Source organism: Cynocephalus volans, chromosome 1, assembly GCF_027409185.1.
Source record: "Cynocephalus volans isolate mCynVol1 chromosome 1, mCynVol1.pri, whole genome shotgun sequence".
NCBI lineage: Eukaryota > Metazoa > Chordata > Mammalia > Dermoptera > Cynocephalidae > Cynocephalus > Cynocephalus volans.
The window spans coordinates 23,181,440-23,197,757 of record NC_084460.1 but is presented as its reverse complement, the minus strand read 5'-3'; the positions used below and the strand labels follow the sequence as shown (position 1 = coordinate 23,197,757).

General features: G+C 45.9%; 1 protein-coding gene across 1 annotated transcript in view; it reads right to left on the bottom strand.

Moving 5' to 3' along the window:
• The window catches only part of SLC23A2 (solute carrier family 23 member 2), a 127,648-nt gene that overhangs the window by 31,884 nt on the left and 79,446 nt on the right, over nt 1-16,318 (bottom strand). The window contains exons 3-5 of the mRNA XM_063091151.1: nt 15,548-15,646; nt 11,764-11,880; nt 9,521-9,678 (exon numbers count right to left, since the gene is read on the bottom strand). Of these exons, the coding sequence (XP_062947221.1) occupies nt 9,521-9,678; nt 11,764-11,880; nt 15,548-15,646 (374 nt within the window). The remainder of the gene's footprint in view (nt 1-9,520; nt 9,679-11,763; nt 11,881-15,547; nt 15,647-16,318) is intronic.

The window sequence follows — 16,318 nt, the reverse complement described above, 5'->3', positions numbered from 1 at the left end:
AGGGACTTATTGTTACTTGATAAATATTTCTTGGGTATCTGCCTGACACAGGCACAATTATAAGCAGATGTGACAGTGGAAAAAACTACTTGAGCCCTTGAGGGGTTTCTGCTGTGTGTAGGAGACACTAATCGTGGCCACACGTGAAGGGCAGTGACGTGGACGGTGAACACTGCTGTGGGGCTCTGAAGAAGCAGTCCCTAAGCTAGTCTTAAAGAACAAGAAGTGCCTTGTTGCATGCACGTAAGAGGTCATGAGTTCCAAGCAGGGGGAAGAGAGGCGCCAAATGGGAGCCGCATGACAGAACTGGGAGCCCTTGGACAAGTGCAGATACTTTACTGAAGAGAAAGCACAGGGGGTTGATATGGTGAGGGTCAGTGGGGTCCAGATGGCATGTGTCCTGTGTTCTTCCTGTAGGCAAGAGGAAAACTTCTGAAGGACCTTGCTCTGGAAGGATCACTTTAGGGAAACTGGGAAAGGTGACCTTAACCCTGAGCTATTCTCAGTTGAAGGAACAAAGTCAGAGATGTTCCCACAGGCTGCGACCTGGCTCCATGTGCAGTCTGTGCTTTGCTGCCTCCCACATCCCTTGGCACCGGCTCACATGACCAGCCAGTCCAGGCCAGGGCTCCATGTGTACCTCAGGCTTCATCTGCTCCCTTCATAAGGCCACACTGCCCATGCCACTGTCCACCTCACCCTTGAGGCTGGAGGGACCCGACAGTAGGAAGTGGGTACGTCTCTCCCACCGGCCTATCCCAGCACTGATAAACACTTAGGGAACTGAAGGCACTATTTACAAATATTCTTCGAAAGGAATTTTATTAGGCTAGAAATAAGAGGTTAAGTCTTTCTGGCACATTGATTTTAACTGCAATTTGGGAGCAGACATTGTTTAGAATGCAGTAGAGACAACAGAGAGTAAAATGTGCATGAATTTTCATTCTAAACCCAGACACTGCCCAGGCCCCTGGGTGTGTAGTCCTCCCTTGGTGCCATCAGAGAAAGGTCTTAAAAAGTTCAAATGGCAATGAGACCTATGGGAAGATTCATGAAGGTGCAAAACGTATTTCTCTTATTATAAGTAAATCTGACAATCCTTTCATATGGGTGAGGGCCACTGCAAAACTCTTATGTCTTTGGCTCTTTTTTTCTGTAGGATTTTCAGAAGTTTTTAACTTTCATTGTTAAGTGTTCTTTCTGTATTTGATTTTATCTGTGATCTGTTACAAATATTTTCTCCAATTTGTCATTTTTGTTTATGGTGTATTTTTACAATGTGAAAATTTTAAAAATGTTTTATGCAAGTATTTAATGTCAAATTTATCATCCTTTTATTGCTTCTGGAGTTTGAATCCTAGTTTAGAAGTCTTTCCCCGCATCTAGATTATAAAGAAATTCACCCTTGTTTTATTCTAATACTTAAATAATTTCATAATTCTTACATTTGGATATCTAAACCATTTTGAGTTGATTCAAAGAAACTCTTTATTAAAGGCAAGTGCAACCTCTGTCTTCAAGTTCATGTTATTTTGGTTTTACAGGTAAATACCAATATTAAATAAGCTATTCTGGTCAGTACTTCCAACTAGAGACACTCCTGCAGTAGCAAGCAGCTGAAGATCTGCTCTCCCGAACCAAAGCTCTCCAAGTAGGAGGCTCTGTCCAGAGAGAACACAGGAATTCTGGAGAGTTAGGTGGATAAAATTTTGGTGACCTCCTTTTCAAACATGATAGTAGTATCAACTATTCCAAGTGAAGGATCTGTTGTTATACAAATACTTTGGCTACTTAAAGATCTAGCCAGGCACAAAGGGACATGAGGGGACTCTGGAGGTGTGCCAACATTCTGTTGACTGTGGTGATAGTTATGTGACTGTACACATGGGTTAAAACTCATCTAACTGTACCTGTTAAAATGGGTGAATTTTACTGTATGTCAATTATCACTCAACAGATATGACTTTAAAGAAAATAATGTTTATTGAGTGTCTGGCAGGGGTGGGGGGTAGTGAAGATAACAATATAGTCCTTAAAATGCCAAATAGCTACTAAATCCCAAAATTGAAAAGAACATCCTCCTAGTATTTGGTGACAGGAGCTATCCTCTACTCCATGCACTATCGTGCGCAGTGCTGCTTTTGCCAGGGCAGTCACCTGCCTAAAGAAGAAGGACAAGGAGGGGAAGCAGTGGGCCGCAGGGAAGAGAAGGAGCAACTCAGAGATGTGGGAATGTGTGGGGCAAGCAGGATCTGACAGTCAAAGAAAAAAGGTCATATAGAACTAAATTCATTAAGCCCGCATATGACAAGAGGATTCAGTCCATCTCCTAGTCCCCTGGAACATCAGATATACTAGCAAACAGAGAGAAGAGTGCATCAGCTGAAGGGGGCAACCACCCAGAAGAGCTAGAGCTGAAACTGCCAACTCAGGTGGCCCAGTCTGGCTGGGAGCAGCTTTGCCCTACAGAAGGCACTTGGCCGAGAGGCAGGAGGTGCTCAGGCCTCCAGAGCGGGCGCTAGATCAAGTGCCCTTGCTGGCCTATGTGACAGACACAGGTGTCAGGGGGACACATCCTGGTCAGGGGGTGCTGCTCCATGAGGCTCCCCAGCCCTGACCGCTGGACCCCTCTGCCTCAGCTGCCTCCTTCCCCTTACCTCACTAAGATAACCAGAGCCAACAGGTGAATGTGGACAGGTGCCAGGCATTATCTCATTTAATGCTCATTAACAATTTTATTATTGTTACTTCACATTCTAGGGAAAGTGCTCTGAGCGACGAGGCAGCTGCCCAAAGTCATGCATCTGGTAAAGGGAGGCAGACCACCTCTGAGCCCAAAGCTCCCCATGCAGCCGGCTGGGGGAGTGAGGCAAAGCCCCTCCTCCGAGGCCATTACCTCCCGGTTCTCACTGGCTTCCCATTTTAATGTACTACTTTAAATTCTTTTTTAGTTAAACGGGTGGTAAATTTTTTATTTGGGTAAAAAAAAACCTACCACCCCCTGTTATGTGCCTGCTTGACATTATCAACACAGTAATTTTTGCAAAAACATTCACCCTGAATCAACCACACCTCTGGCCCCATCTTCCAATTTATAACAAATAAGAGGGACTGCAGAACAAATCAACGTCACAAGGACACAATCAGACAAATTCAGACCTTGGGACACTCAACCAGACAACTGGTCTGGACTCTTTATAAAGACGATGATATGCAGAGGAGGAAGGTGGGGACTGTTTATTATTAAGAGACCAAAGACACAACAAACAAATGCACCACTTGAACTTGAAAACTTCGAGGTGGTAGAGGGAATAAGTATTAAAACTATTTTAGGGACAATTGGGGAAATTAAACATGGACTGCATATCAGATAATATGACAAAAATGCTTAATTTTCTCAGGTGTGATAAATGGCATGGTGGTTACACAGGAGAGACCCTTATTCCTAGAACAGTATTTAGGAGTGAACATCCTGATGTTTGCAACTCTATTTTCAAGTTGTTCAAAAACAAAAAATTGGGCTGGCCAATTGGCTCAACACCAAGGTCAAGGGTTTGGATTCCTGCACCGGCCAGCTACCAAAAAAAAAAAAAAAAACCCACACAAAAAATATTACATATGTACCCCACCCAAAAACATATATAATAAGAGAACGTGGAGGAATCCCAGTCTCTTCTACTCCACTTTATTCACAGAATCTCTCCATTCTTCCAAGTTTCATCAACCGTTATGAGTTCAAAGCCCCCGGACTTAAGACCTTGAAGTATCCTGGAGCAGCCCCCAGCACACAGCATACAAAATGGACAAGGCCCCTCACAGGCCCTAAGAACACGATCAGATAAAAGACAGGGAAACTCTCTCTCCTAGGAGAAGACAATCTGGTTTAAGACCAGGTTTCTCAATTGGCTACAATGACTCCCCTGGCCAAGCCCTATCTTTTCTCAGCAAATGAATGGGAATGGCCAGGAGATGCCCCCTTGGAAGGGGCCACCCCACCTACAGTTTATTTTGCCAGAAGGGTCAGAGTGATGCCTCCAAGAGGAGCCAGGTACAAAAGGCTGGGGTGGTCCCCCAAATGCGGCTCTTTTCCTGCCACCCCTGCATGAAAGTCAATGTGGTGGGCGAGGAACAGGGTCTTGGAGGATCCTCCTCCACCCCGAGCTCTGCAGAGACACCAGGGGTCAGGGCAGGAACTCTGAGAAACTCAGCTGCCACAAAGATTCTGAAGATTAACCAGCATGATTGCTGCGGCTGGCTAACACCAGGGTTAGGGGTCTCTGAACAACCCTGCCTTGATCTCTCAGAATTTTAAAGGCTCTCTACTAATTCCAGAACAAGGAGTAGCTGGAATAGACATTACAAATCAAGCACAATAAGGAGAACTGTTGAAATCTCACTCAAGGAAACTCAGGAATGAAGATTGTTCAAGCAAAGTGCAGGGGATCAAGGTCAAAGGGAGAAGGAAGAAGAGAGAGGCAGGACAGAGGGCAAGAGGGAGAGGGAAGCAATGCCCCCGCCCTTCCTCCAGCAGAAAAGGCTCAGGGAAGCACAAAAGCACAGAAGTCACACAACTGGGGCTGAGACAGGTGGATGGCCTCCACTGCAAAACATCCTCCCCAGAGGAAAGGAAAACACCCAGTGCCAGGGGAGATGTGAGCTAAGGAAGAAGGGTGTCAGACACCCACGAAGCATACAGTTCCACGTGGCTCCAGAGGAGCACTGATGCTGTGGCAACTGAAGGCTAGAATTCTGGGCTCGTGCTTAGGTCTGCAGAGGCACACATCTGTTTCACTTTCATGGTTTCCCATTGATTCTGATTATTTTTATGGAGTGAAACAGGTCTCCAGAATAGCACTCCACTATTAACCACGGAGCCCAAGTGAAAGGAGGACATGGGATGACTCGAGACAGCACCTTGTTCCTTCGTCTGCTCCAGGTGTGCAGCCATCTGAGCCCACTCAGAATAGAGGGCCCCACTCAAAGGCATGTGCCGTGGTTTGTCTGCAGACCCCATGCACCCACAACACCCAGTACGATGAAGCACTGGACACCCAGCACATGGAAGGCAAACACACAAAGAAACACACAGAACTTAAACACAACATGGAGAACCACCTCAGAGTTGGAAGAGTCTGAGAATCTGTCTTAGAAATCATGAAAGCTGAACGTGAAAAAACTGCTGCTGCTGCTCTAAGCCTAAGGAAATGAGTGGTAAACTAAAAAAACCAAACAAAACCCACATGGCCATCTGCAGTCATCACGGCAGTGACGCTGGGAATAAACCCCACTTCTGGCTACATCTGCCTTTCCCTCTTGCTTTGCTCCACCTGCTTTGTTTACTTGATCCTGTTTTGTGCCACAAGGAAATACATAAGTCTATTCAAACGATAATTCACAACCTATGATGATGGTCTATGCTATTAGCATCTAGCAGAACTAAGATGATTTTCATATTATTCATACCCTACAACTCCCAAAGTATTTTAGGAAGCTTATAGTAATCTGCAAAAACATAATAGATCCATTAAAATAACAGCAAAATGTCATTCACAGGACACCTTAGGGAGAGCCTCCTCTCGTTTTCACAAATGAAACTCATCAGATTTGGAGAGGTCACCTGTCCAAGGTCCTAATGCAGAATAGGTCCCTCTAATTTCTCATCTGCCACATGCTGTAAGCTAATGCTTTACACTCACCAAGTGTGGGCTCTCATTGCCCAAGGAATTAGTTTCATAAAGTTATCCAAAACCTTGCCTGTAGTGAGCACTGGCCATGCTCTCTCTCAGGCAACACCTACTTGAAGAGCACTCAGGAACAGAACCCATCCTGAGTAAGAGCTGAGGTCTCGCTACTGAGGTCTGGCTGCCAACCCTGCTCTACTGGAAAACCCAAGCGTGAAGGTGGGGAAGTAGGGACTATGGTAATGGGATATTTGGCCACTCTTGGGGTTTCTGCTGTTCCTTCACAAAACCCACAGGACACCTGGGGCAAGGGCGTTGAGAGGTGGCTCAGCTGACGGGGTGGCCCTGCCTTCTCTGGCACAGTGCAAGGAGGGGAAGACGGGGGGAGCAGGGTATAGGAGTCAGAGTTCTAACAGAAAGGGACGAGAATGGAGAGATGCAGAGAGTGGCAGGAGATGGGACACACGAATACACAGTACGGCAAACACCCCCACAGATGGTGACCAGCCAGGCAGGGAGGGAAGCAACCCCACGAGTCTCACCACTGCAGCATAACACACCTCCACTGCCTCGGGACACATGGAGCCTTGCACAGCAGACCTCAAATGCACACAGACCAACACTGAAAAGAATCTATCCCCAGCAGCTTGAGGCTCTGTGGAGCTGGCAAGAACAATGTGCTGCTGGCACAAATAGAGTTAGAATGAGAGGGTAACTGAGTGCTGGAAGGGCCAGGAACGCCAGTAGGGTGACGTGTGGTGGCTGCCCCCACCCCTGTCCCAAAGGCACTGCTCTAATCCATGCAACTACAAAGATCCTATAACCAAGACAAGTGAGGCACACTCCATGCTGCTTTTCCTGCCAGCTAAGGGTGAAAAGCAGGAGTGGGCCTCCAGAATATGGGCTGGAGCTGAACTCATCCCTCAGACACACACTCTCTCACTGTCTCCGAATCCCTCTCCTGGTCCCTGGGTTCTGCCTCCCTGCTGCCTCCTTCCTATTTCCCTCCAGAGTCCTTGCCTTCCCCTGATTCCCTGGGATCCAACCTGTACCCCTGTACTTAGTAACCAAGTAACCTCCTTCGAGGCAACCCTGTAGGTGGGTCCCCAGCTAACGAGGACATCACAGGTCCCATGTGCCCTGCTGATAACGCCCAAGTCCTGGCCTCCGAGCTCCGGTCAGGGGAATCACGTGCCAGACCATCATGCCCTGCCTTTGCTCCCACCCCTGCCAGGATGGAACATGCTCCCTCTACCCACCTAGGCTGAGAGTCCACTCAGTCTTCAGGATCTGTCTCAAATGCCACCTCCTCCAAGACTCTCCACCAAGTCCCCAGCAGGACGCCACTGCGTCTCCCTGATGCACTGTCCTGTATACTGTGGGCAGGTGGGCCATGTATTTCATTTGTCACCTCTGCTTGCCACCATGGCCAGGTCTCAGTCACCAACACATTCTACACAGCTGAGTCACTACGTATCTGTGTGAAAGAGTCAGTACACTTCCTCTTGTCCCAGGTTAAGTGTATGGATGCCACCCACACGCTGACAGCCACAGAAAACCCACATCCTAAGACCAAGACCACACCAAAGCCCCTTGATACACCTCCACCCACCAAGCAGCATTCACAGCCATGGCCATTAGATGTGGCTCCACCTCCTGATTTACACCTGAGCAAGTGGGACACTATGGTGAGGACAGCAGCAAGGGATGGGACCCGCTGCTTCCCACAACCCCAAAGGCTACGGGGGTGGGACTTTCCCTAACATCTCCCACAGACAGAGCCGAGGCACTGATTTCGCCAAGCCTCATGGGCATGGATGGAGTGCACACACACACCCAAAAGCCACAGAGCTGCATTTTGGGTCCCTGAGCCATCCCAGCAGGGGGTCAAATCCCCCTCCTGTTCCTTCTCAGCTCAATTGTTCTTTCAAAGGGAGAAGGGGAGGTGAACCACACTGACCTGGGTTGTTCTATTCCGGTTGTGTGCCCAACAATGGGCAATAGGGTGCCCTCCCATGACCCAGGCCCTCCCTGCTGTGACACCATTAGGCAACTATGCCCAGCAGGCTCAGCTGTCAGCCAGGACTAGCCTCCCTGCAATAAAGACATCTTTTATTCCCTCTTCAGATCAAGCAAGAATTCTCAACTACAGGTACTGCCCAAATTTACAGATGGATTCCACCTACAAGTTCACTGATAAGTCAGCTGTTTGGAAAAAGGACATTGCCCCAGAGAATCAGAGCCCTGTATACAAGGTAAGCTCCTGAATCAGCCAGCAAAAGCTTTTTCAAACACTCTGGGCTTGAAACAGAACCATGAGTGCCGAACCAAAAGAATGAAAGATGCTGACAGCCAAGTTTAACTGCCTGGCTCGAGTCCTCTTGGAAGGCCCGGACCTCATCTCCTTACCCCAGCAGGTTGATGATACCCTTTCCCCTTCCCCGGAGGTCCCCTGAGAGATCCTCCCTTTGGCTAGGTATGGTAGTGGCCATAGGCAGTCTAACCGGAGCCGGAGAGTGAGAACCCAAGAGCGTGACAGTCCCATGACCTTGAATCCACAGGGCTTCTTTCTATCAGCAGACCTGCCATCTGCCTGCCCAGGACATAGCCTACACTACCAATCAGAACACACCAACACTGCTCACAGTTCTCCCAGTGCTCTTCTGTCCCAAGTAAGGGAGACCCTCTTGAGCTCCCTGAGGATTCTGACTCACTGGAATACAGTCCACGACTTCCCAGCTGCCTTCTGTGCTGTGTCCCTTTTGCTCCCATGTCCCCCAGTAGGGAAGGCCAAGCCTTACTGAGACCATCTCTGATGGAGCAAGGGACAGAACCTGCAGATTCACTCTCAGAACAGTCAGGGCAGGCTCTACTCCCTAAGCTGAGCCCTGGGGTAAAGAAAGAGGCTACACTGTGAAGAGGTAGAAGACAGGACAGGAGAGGAAAAACCAAGCTTGAGGGAGGAGGTGGCAAAGGACGTTCCTGTTCCTGCCTATGCCAGCTCCACAGACATTTACACTGGAGCTGGGGATGCAAGGTGACCATGCCAAAGCCCTGGCATCAGGAGGGGAGCACAATCCAGTAGAGAAAATAGATGTAAAAATAAAAAAGGGCACATTAGAATAAGGGCCACATTAGAAGAATGAACACAAGATGCATGCGTTGATGCATCTTGTGTTCAGATGTTCAGAAGTGAACACAGGGCTTCCAGGGAGTCAGGAATGAGTCAAAGGAGGCAAGGACAAGCCAGGAGCAAAGGAAGAACACCTGTGTGTCAGGTGGGTGGGGAGCAAGCACACAGGAGCTGAGAGGGCAGGGACCACTCAGTCACTCAAGGGTGAGCGCTAGGAAGTGAGAGGCAGGGCTGGAAAAGTAGGTGGGGCAGAGGACAAGGGGCAAGCCTAAACGCTGGGCACGTCCTGGCTTAAACAGGGAGCAGAGCTGCAGCCTGTGTGGCACCGAGTAAGATGTGAATGTTAGAAAGATGGGGGTGGGGGTGCAGCAGAGTGTTGGGGGCAGAGATGAGCCCTGGAGGCAGGGAAACCAAGCGGGAACCCAGTGAACACTCAGGTCTGAACTAAAGGAATGCGGAAGGGTGCTGGAGAGAGAGCATGAGAGGAGGGGGCACGAGGCTGAGCTGCCAGCTTGTGCAACTGGGAGGGGGTGGTACCATTCGCCAAGAGAAGAAACACAGACGAACACTGTGGGAGAGTGGGGGACCAATGGCCACAAGGACTCTCCCACATCTCCAGGTGGTCTTTGCAAGCAGCCCTAGGCCAATGGCGCAGCTCAGTGCCTTGCCCGGGCTTCAGCACCCTAATTTAATACTCCAATCTCACCTGCATCCAAATGTTGTCTGCAGCAAAGTTGTGATTCCCACGCAGAAGAAAATGGTCCCGATGAGCTGGCTGGTGGCCCACTGGTCATAGCCCACACACATGGCGTCAGCCAGCAGAAAAGGCACTGCAATGGTGCCACTGAAGCATGTCAGGTAGTGCTGTGGGCGAGAGGAGAGACGGAGGGGAGAGAGTAAGCCCTTCCTCCTTTTCTCCTGATTTTACCCTAACGTTGCTCCCGTAGTGTCTGAAAAAAAGCCCACAAGAAGAATCTCTTTGGTTTTTTAGGTATTCATTCACGCTGTAGGGCAAATCCTATTTTTTCCTTTATTTTTAGCATTTCTCCTTTTCTTCTTGTCCTATTAAGATTACAGCAGCAGGTCCCACCCTTTGCTGCTGTCCTCACCATAGTGTGGCAACAGGTATTGTTACTTGTTACCTGCATGAATCCATGCCAGCACAAAGGAAGTACTTAACATGAGCACTGGTGATATTTTACTTATATAATTCTCACTAGGGATATTTGTTTTTTTCTCCCCCCACAAAAAGGTTTTTCCAGCATCAATTGCTAAAACCATAAGGCCTTTCTCCTGAAATCTGTTCACATGGATTGTGTTGTGCTGAGCCATTCTTGCATGCTTGATACAAACCCTAGTTAGCCATGCTATATTTTTCTTCTGGGACTTAATTTGTTAATATTTTATATAGAATTTTATATCCACATTCCTAAGATAGATAGTCTACTTTTTAAAAAGGAAACCTTACAGGGATTTAAGTTTCACAAGCTTCATTGCACAGGGTATTTTCCATCTTTTTCTGTGGTCTGGCATTGCTTTGCCAACACAGAATTACATATAGTAGCTGTGGGAATCCTCCAGAAGAAAACCCATCCCACTTCTTGTGGCGCTGGTGGGACATTCCCAGGACTCACGACTCACTTCCCCCTCTTCCCTGCTTGTCCATTTCTTAGTTTTGTTCTGCAAACTTCCTACTTTTCTTCCCATTTCTGCCCGTGTTTGCCAACCATATTGCTTGCAGCCCCCGAAGCCCAACTGTGTACCACTAATAGGTGTTTCCTGGGGGAAATAGAACATTCCTGCTAATGATTTCTCAGAGCTGCTCCCAAGTTTGTGTACTGTGTATCGTCAAGAAGGGCATGACACAGGTGGTGTTTCCTATGCCTATTTGACCAGGAAAGGTGTCTTCCAGAAACATCTATAATATAAACATTTCAAAAAGCATGTCTCTTAAACCTGGTTTGGCCAAGACCACTCAGCTCCTGTGGCTCTGACTCCTCCTTTCCCAGACACCTTCCTATCCAGGCTACCATGTGCTTTGATATCCAGAGCGGGAGCTACAAACTCAACCAAAGTAGCAGCGGGTGGAAGGCACAGTTCCGCCTCGAGTGAATGAACCTGTCAGGGCAATGAGACCGATTTTCTCAGCACCTGAGATACCTTAGGTGGAAATGATCATACAAACTGGAGAAAGGAGGAATGGAAAGGCAGACCTCAGACGGGGTCCAAACCAAAATAACCACAGCAAATACAGGCTGGGAGATGTCTGAGGAAAGAGCCTCCTACCATGCCCCTTTTCTCCAAAAAGCCTCACTTTACTCCTGTAAGAGGGAAAAGGGTGCTGAAAAGAGAGGAGAGAGAGCACCAAAGACGCAGGAGGCCTCTGGCAGCTGTGTCACCTCCCGCCTTCCTTGTCCCCCGGCCCACCAGGCCTCCCCTCCAGCTGGAAGCCACAGCAGCTAAAGTAGCCACTATCATGGCAAGGCTCCCCTTCCTTTAAAAAATAAGACAATCTCCCATGTATGTCCTGGCCAACGGGGCACTTTTCAGGGTCACCCACATTCCACGGCAGAGCTCGCCATGTCTGTGCTTGGCTGACTAGGCCAGGGATGGGAGATGAAAATTAATTCCTCTTTCCTCTATGCTCCACTTTTCTCCTTCCTCTGTCCTTCCTTCTTTCCTGTCTCTACTACCGTCTTCCTCACGTCACTTCTCCTGCTTGTTCCCTGAACATTTCCCTTCTTTCTTTCCCTGGTTAACCTGCTCCTCCTGTTCTTTCCTGCCTCCCACTATTATGAAATCGATGTTAACAATTCCCATTAAGCATTCTTAAAAGAGTAATTTATCATAAAGCCTTCAATAATAAAAAAGTTGAATTTTCTAAAAATCCAGATGGTAGACAATTCAAGCATTTGTTGGTGGTTACACATCCTAAAGGAACCATCTTACCTGCAACCCCAGAAATATACACAGATACCAGGGAGGAACGTCTTCTATGGTGTAAATCATGTCTGATCTCTGGGGGTCCAGACTGCCAGTGCTATCCAGGGTCTCCGCGAGAGAGCTCTGTGGGCAAGAGGAAGAAAAGGAGGCACTTAGTAAACGCAAGGACTAATATTAACTCAGCTCAGTATGGGCCACTGTCACTGAAAAACAACTTTATCAAGTGGCCACCTCCATCCTATAATTTTGAGCCTTGGCTATCCTGATGCAAGGTTCAAGTACACTCACTCTGTATTTGAGCACAGAGAATGATTAAGCAAATGTAGTAAAATGTTAATATTTAGGGAATCTGTGCTTGCATGGAAAGTGGTGTGGAATATAGATACCAGGTTGCCAACCACAGTTACACAGAGTACATAAATAATGGAAGGGTCAGTTTTTAAAATTCCATAATACATTTTTGGACTATTTACTGTTAAACAAGCCTGTTCAAGAGAACTTCAATTTTAAAAAACAGCTGGTACCTTAGTAAAAGACAGAATCTGTAGGGAACAAGTCGGAAAAGGTCTTAAACTTAAAAAAAAACAAAAACAAAAATAAACAAAAAAACCACCTCAAAATTATAAAAATAAGTTTATTTTAGGGCTGGCTCGTGGCTCACTTGAGAGAATGTGGTGCTGACAACACCAAGGCCATGGGTTCAGATCCTTATATAGGGATGGCCGGTTAGTTTACTTGGGAGAGCGTGGTGCTGACAACACCAAGTCAAGGGTCAAGATCCCCTTACTAGTCATCTTTAAAAAAAAAAAAAAAAAAAAAGTTTATTTTATCTTATAGAAAATAAACCATCTTTGTGATACTTGCAACTATGCAGTTGAAACAACTGGCAGCAAAAGACTCCACTGGTGAGCAGGGCAGCACATTCACGTGGAGACTTTAATCACTAGTTTACATGTGACTATTTTTCTGTTATGGCAATTACTGCTTCCTAAGAGCCTTGTGCTATTTTACACTCTGTTATTTACTCCTCATAATGGTCCTGGGAAGTTACAAGGTGCTAGGATCTCACTTTGTGGATGAGGAGCTAGAGACTCTGAGAAGGTGTGTGGGTTGCTCGGGAGCTGCATACCGACAGGCTGCCCCCGAAGGCCACATTTGCCAACATGCTACACGGCCTCTCACAAAGAAACAGAGTTGCTTCCTAATAATTACCAGAAACAACTGATTTTCTGAAATTGTGATTAATAATGATTTTCAGTACCACTGCAATCATCTCAAACACTTCTGTAAACAAATTTTGTGAGGAATCTGTAGAACAACAGAATACTGATATTTCAGTGGGACCATCTAGGCTATTGACTTGATTATTTCATTTATGTTTCAAATACCCTCCTACGAAGCTCAATTCCCTCAACATCCCTAATTTAAGAATGCCAGTGATGCTGAGGTCAATGCTATGAACGTACTGGGCCTGGGTCACAATGCATCATCCACTCAGGATTCACGATGAGGCCTTACCATGCTTCTGATGCTTTCAGGAATAAATCTCCTTGGGCAAATTCTAAGATGGGTACCTTGTAGCTAATAACTATTTTTTACCACAGGGGGTCAAAAATAGTAACATATGCCAGAAAAGTCAAGTTTTTGATAAAATAAGTAAATGTATTATAATAAAATGTTAACCATAATTAGGAAAGCAAACATGAATATAGAGAACACATAGGACAGCATCACTGGCCCTTGGTTCTCTCATCTCTCCTTCAACCTCCCATTCTTATTTCCTACGAGAAAGAACCTTTCAGTGCCATCTGAAAAGCAAGATCCCAAAGGGCAGCATCCTCTGGTATGAAGTTTTTGTTGCACAGATTCAAGATAGCAGGAGACCTAAATATTTCATTTCCTTCGTCTTTCAAACAAGGATATCAATAGCACATTTTTAACAGGGTTCTTATGAGATATGATGGGATGGGCTGCCTAAAAAAGCATCCAGTTGAGAGTCTGGCCTATCTATTAGCCCTATTCAATCCATGGTAGCTCTTCTCACTAGCATTATTTCATAAAACAAGAAAAATAGCCAGTAAAATATGAAGACACTCTATCTCACTAGATAACAAAAAATTTTCACCCCAAACAGGAAAATAAATGTCCAGCATAAATGTGCTAGATGCTTTTCCTGCAAACAGATCACTACCATCAGTAAAAGGTGCAGCTATGGAGGTTAAAAAGTCCCAATGTGTTAATGCCCCTTACTATTCATTTCAAAAGAGAGCCATCATTTCCTGGACAATGGAAGAGGAAGTCCAAAAACAGGACAGCCTGGGATTACCACACACAGAATCGGGTGTGGCCCTAAATCCATGAAGGGTGTTCTGCTACAAGATGTGCCACATGAATGTTGAGATCCCCCGGTGTGGGATGCCACACAAATGCTGAGATCCCCCGGTATGGGACATGGCCCAGCTGCAGACTGCAGGCCCATGTCCCCACACAAACCACTGCTGCTGTGATCTCCACGCTCTGAGCATCAGCTCAGAACCTACCACTCCTGGATTTTCAATACCATGCCTGAATCTACTTGAATTTACCTCCATAAAACTTATAATAGCTCAAGAAGCAGGAAAATAATAGCAAATTGGCCAACATGGCCAAAATTTCCACCCCCCAGAATTTCAATATAATTTCCTTATTCTTTATCATTGTGGTGATTATGTTGTAAATTTACTGCACTAATTCCCAGGTGGGGTATTTACAAGAGTACTTCAAAAAGCTTGTGGAAAAATGGAATTAAAAGATAATACAAATCCTTCCATGGACTTTTTGAAGACCCCTCGTATTTGTATGTGTCAACTTTTTAGTGCTTTGTTAATAGAATATACAGTATACATGATCAACGGTATAATACAGTAATTCTAGATTAGAATATCTCATTATATAAGTTGTTTAAATTAGTAAATTTTCACAGTAAAAATAAAATGTTTTAAAAAGCCTATCAAATAAAACTCAAATGAAACTGAAAAGTCTTAGAGCTGTGATGCAATCTGGAAATGCCACATTATCAAACTTTCCATATGTGTTAGGCACAGCGCAGACACAAAGAAAAACAGGAATCAAGGTATCTAGACTCCCTTTGGGCAGCTCTCTCTTAGCTGCTATAACTACGGTCACAGAGACTGACCCTTTAAGGAGATGGGATGAGACCAGAAAAAAAGACTCTTCCTGCCTTACTGTGTGATTTCCATTGCTTTAGTCCAAGAGCTTCATCAAAGGCATTTTCACAATGTACACAGACTACCTGCTGGTTTTTCTTATTTTTTACTTTCTGCACATGTAATATGTAACAGGTACAATGCTAATAACTTTATACATATTATTTCATTCAGTCTTCACAACAGCCCTAACACAGATGCTGATGTTTCTCTTCCCATTTCAGAGATGAGGAAACTGAGGCCCAGAAAGCTTCAGTAATTCCCTCAGGGTCTGAGTCACATTTGAATCCAGACCTAACTTCAGATCCCAGGCTCTTCCCTCTGGCATCTTGGCTGAGGATTTTAAAAACATCTAGATAATGACCCCTTGTAAGGTTCTCACCATAACTACCATTTAGACAATTAAAAACTAGTAACTTCTACTCCTCGTGACTCCTCCTATGTCCATTATAAAGAGAACACTCCCACACGAGACACACCCCCTCAGGAGGGTAGAGACCAAGCCCTAGATGAAGGACATGTGTCTCTGCACAGGACACAGGGCAGCAGTGACGTGTGAGTGGATGTGGGTAAGGTAAGGGTACCTTTTCCGCGATGCCATTTTCTGTGGTATAGATGGCCATGAGTTCAGTGTCTTCATTGTCCTGTTCACCACTGGATGTAGCACCTCCGTTTATCACCACCTGAAGGGAAACACTCCATTTAGAGGCTGTGTAAGTGTACACTACTCTGTTGTGTAGAAATACCTTTTCCCCCAAAAAAGCCTTTTGCAATTCTCATGAGAGCCAAAACCTGTGTATTTTTCACCTATGAAAGTGGAGGAAATCAGGCCATTGAAAAATTGCATTTCTCGTTCAAAAGCATACAGATTATAACCCAAGTCTTAGGCTGGTTTTCAAGTATGCCAGAGATCTCAATTAACAGTGCATATTCTTACAGGGCAGAATTTTCTCATATTATTCCAAATAAAGATCTGCTTATAAAACTATTTCTCAACTATGCCATAGCTTTTTACACAAGCCAACTGGGTCTGTAGCTGGTTTGCCTATAAAACTAGCTCCTGGCTCCACATTCCAGCCAGGTTCAGGTTCACAACATAACACTCTTAACTTACTATGAGAACCAATGCTCCAACTCGTATCACAGCAGCACTCAACTCACTGAGAAGCTAAGAGGGACACACACTCAGGATGAACTCTCTTACAACAACGTTTAGTTATGAAATATTGCTGGGAAGAGATCTCCTCACCTATCAGAGAAACCCAGTTCAGATTTAACATCCCAGGCTACCTAACCTTCACCTGCATTCATCTCAGGTTGCTGCAGGGAATGAGTTTCCTTTTAGGGTGATGAAA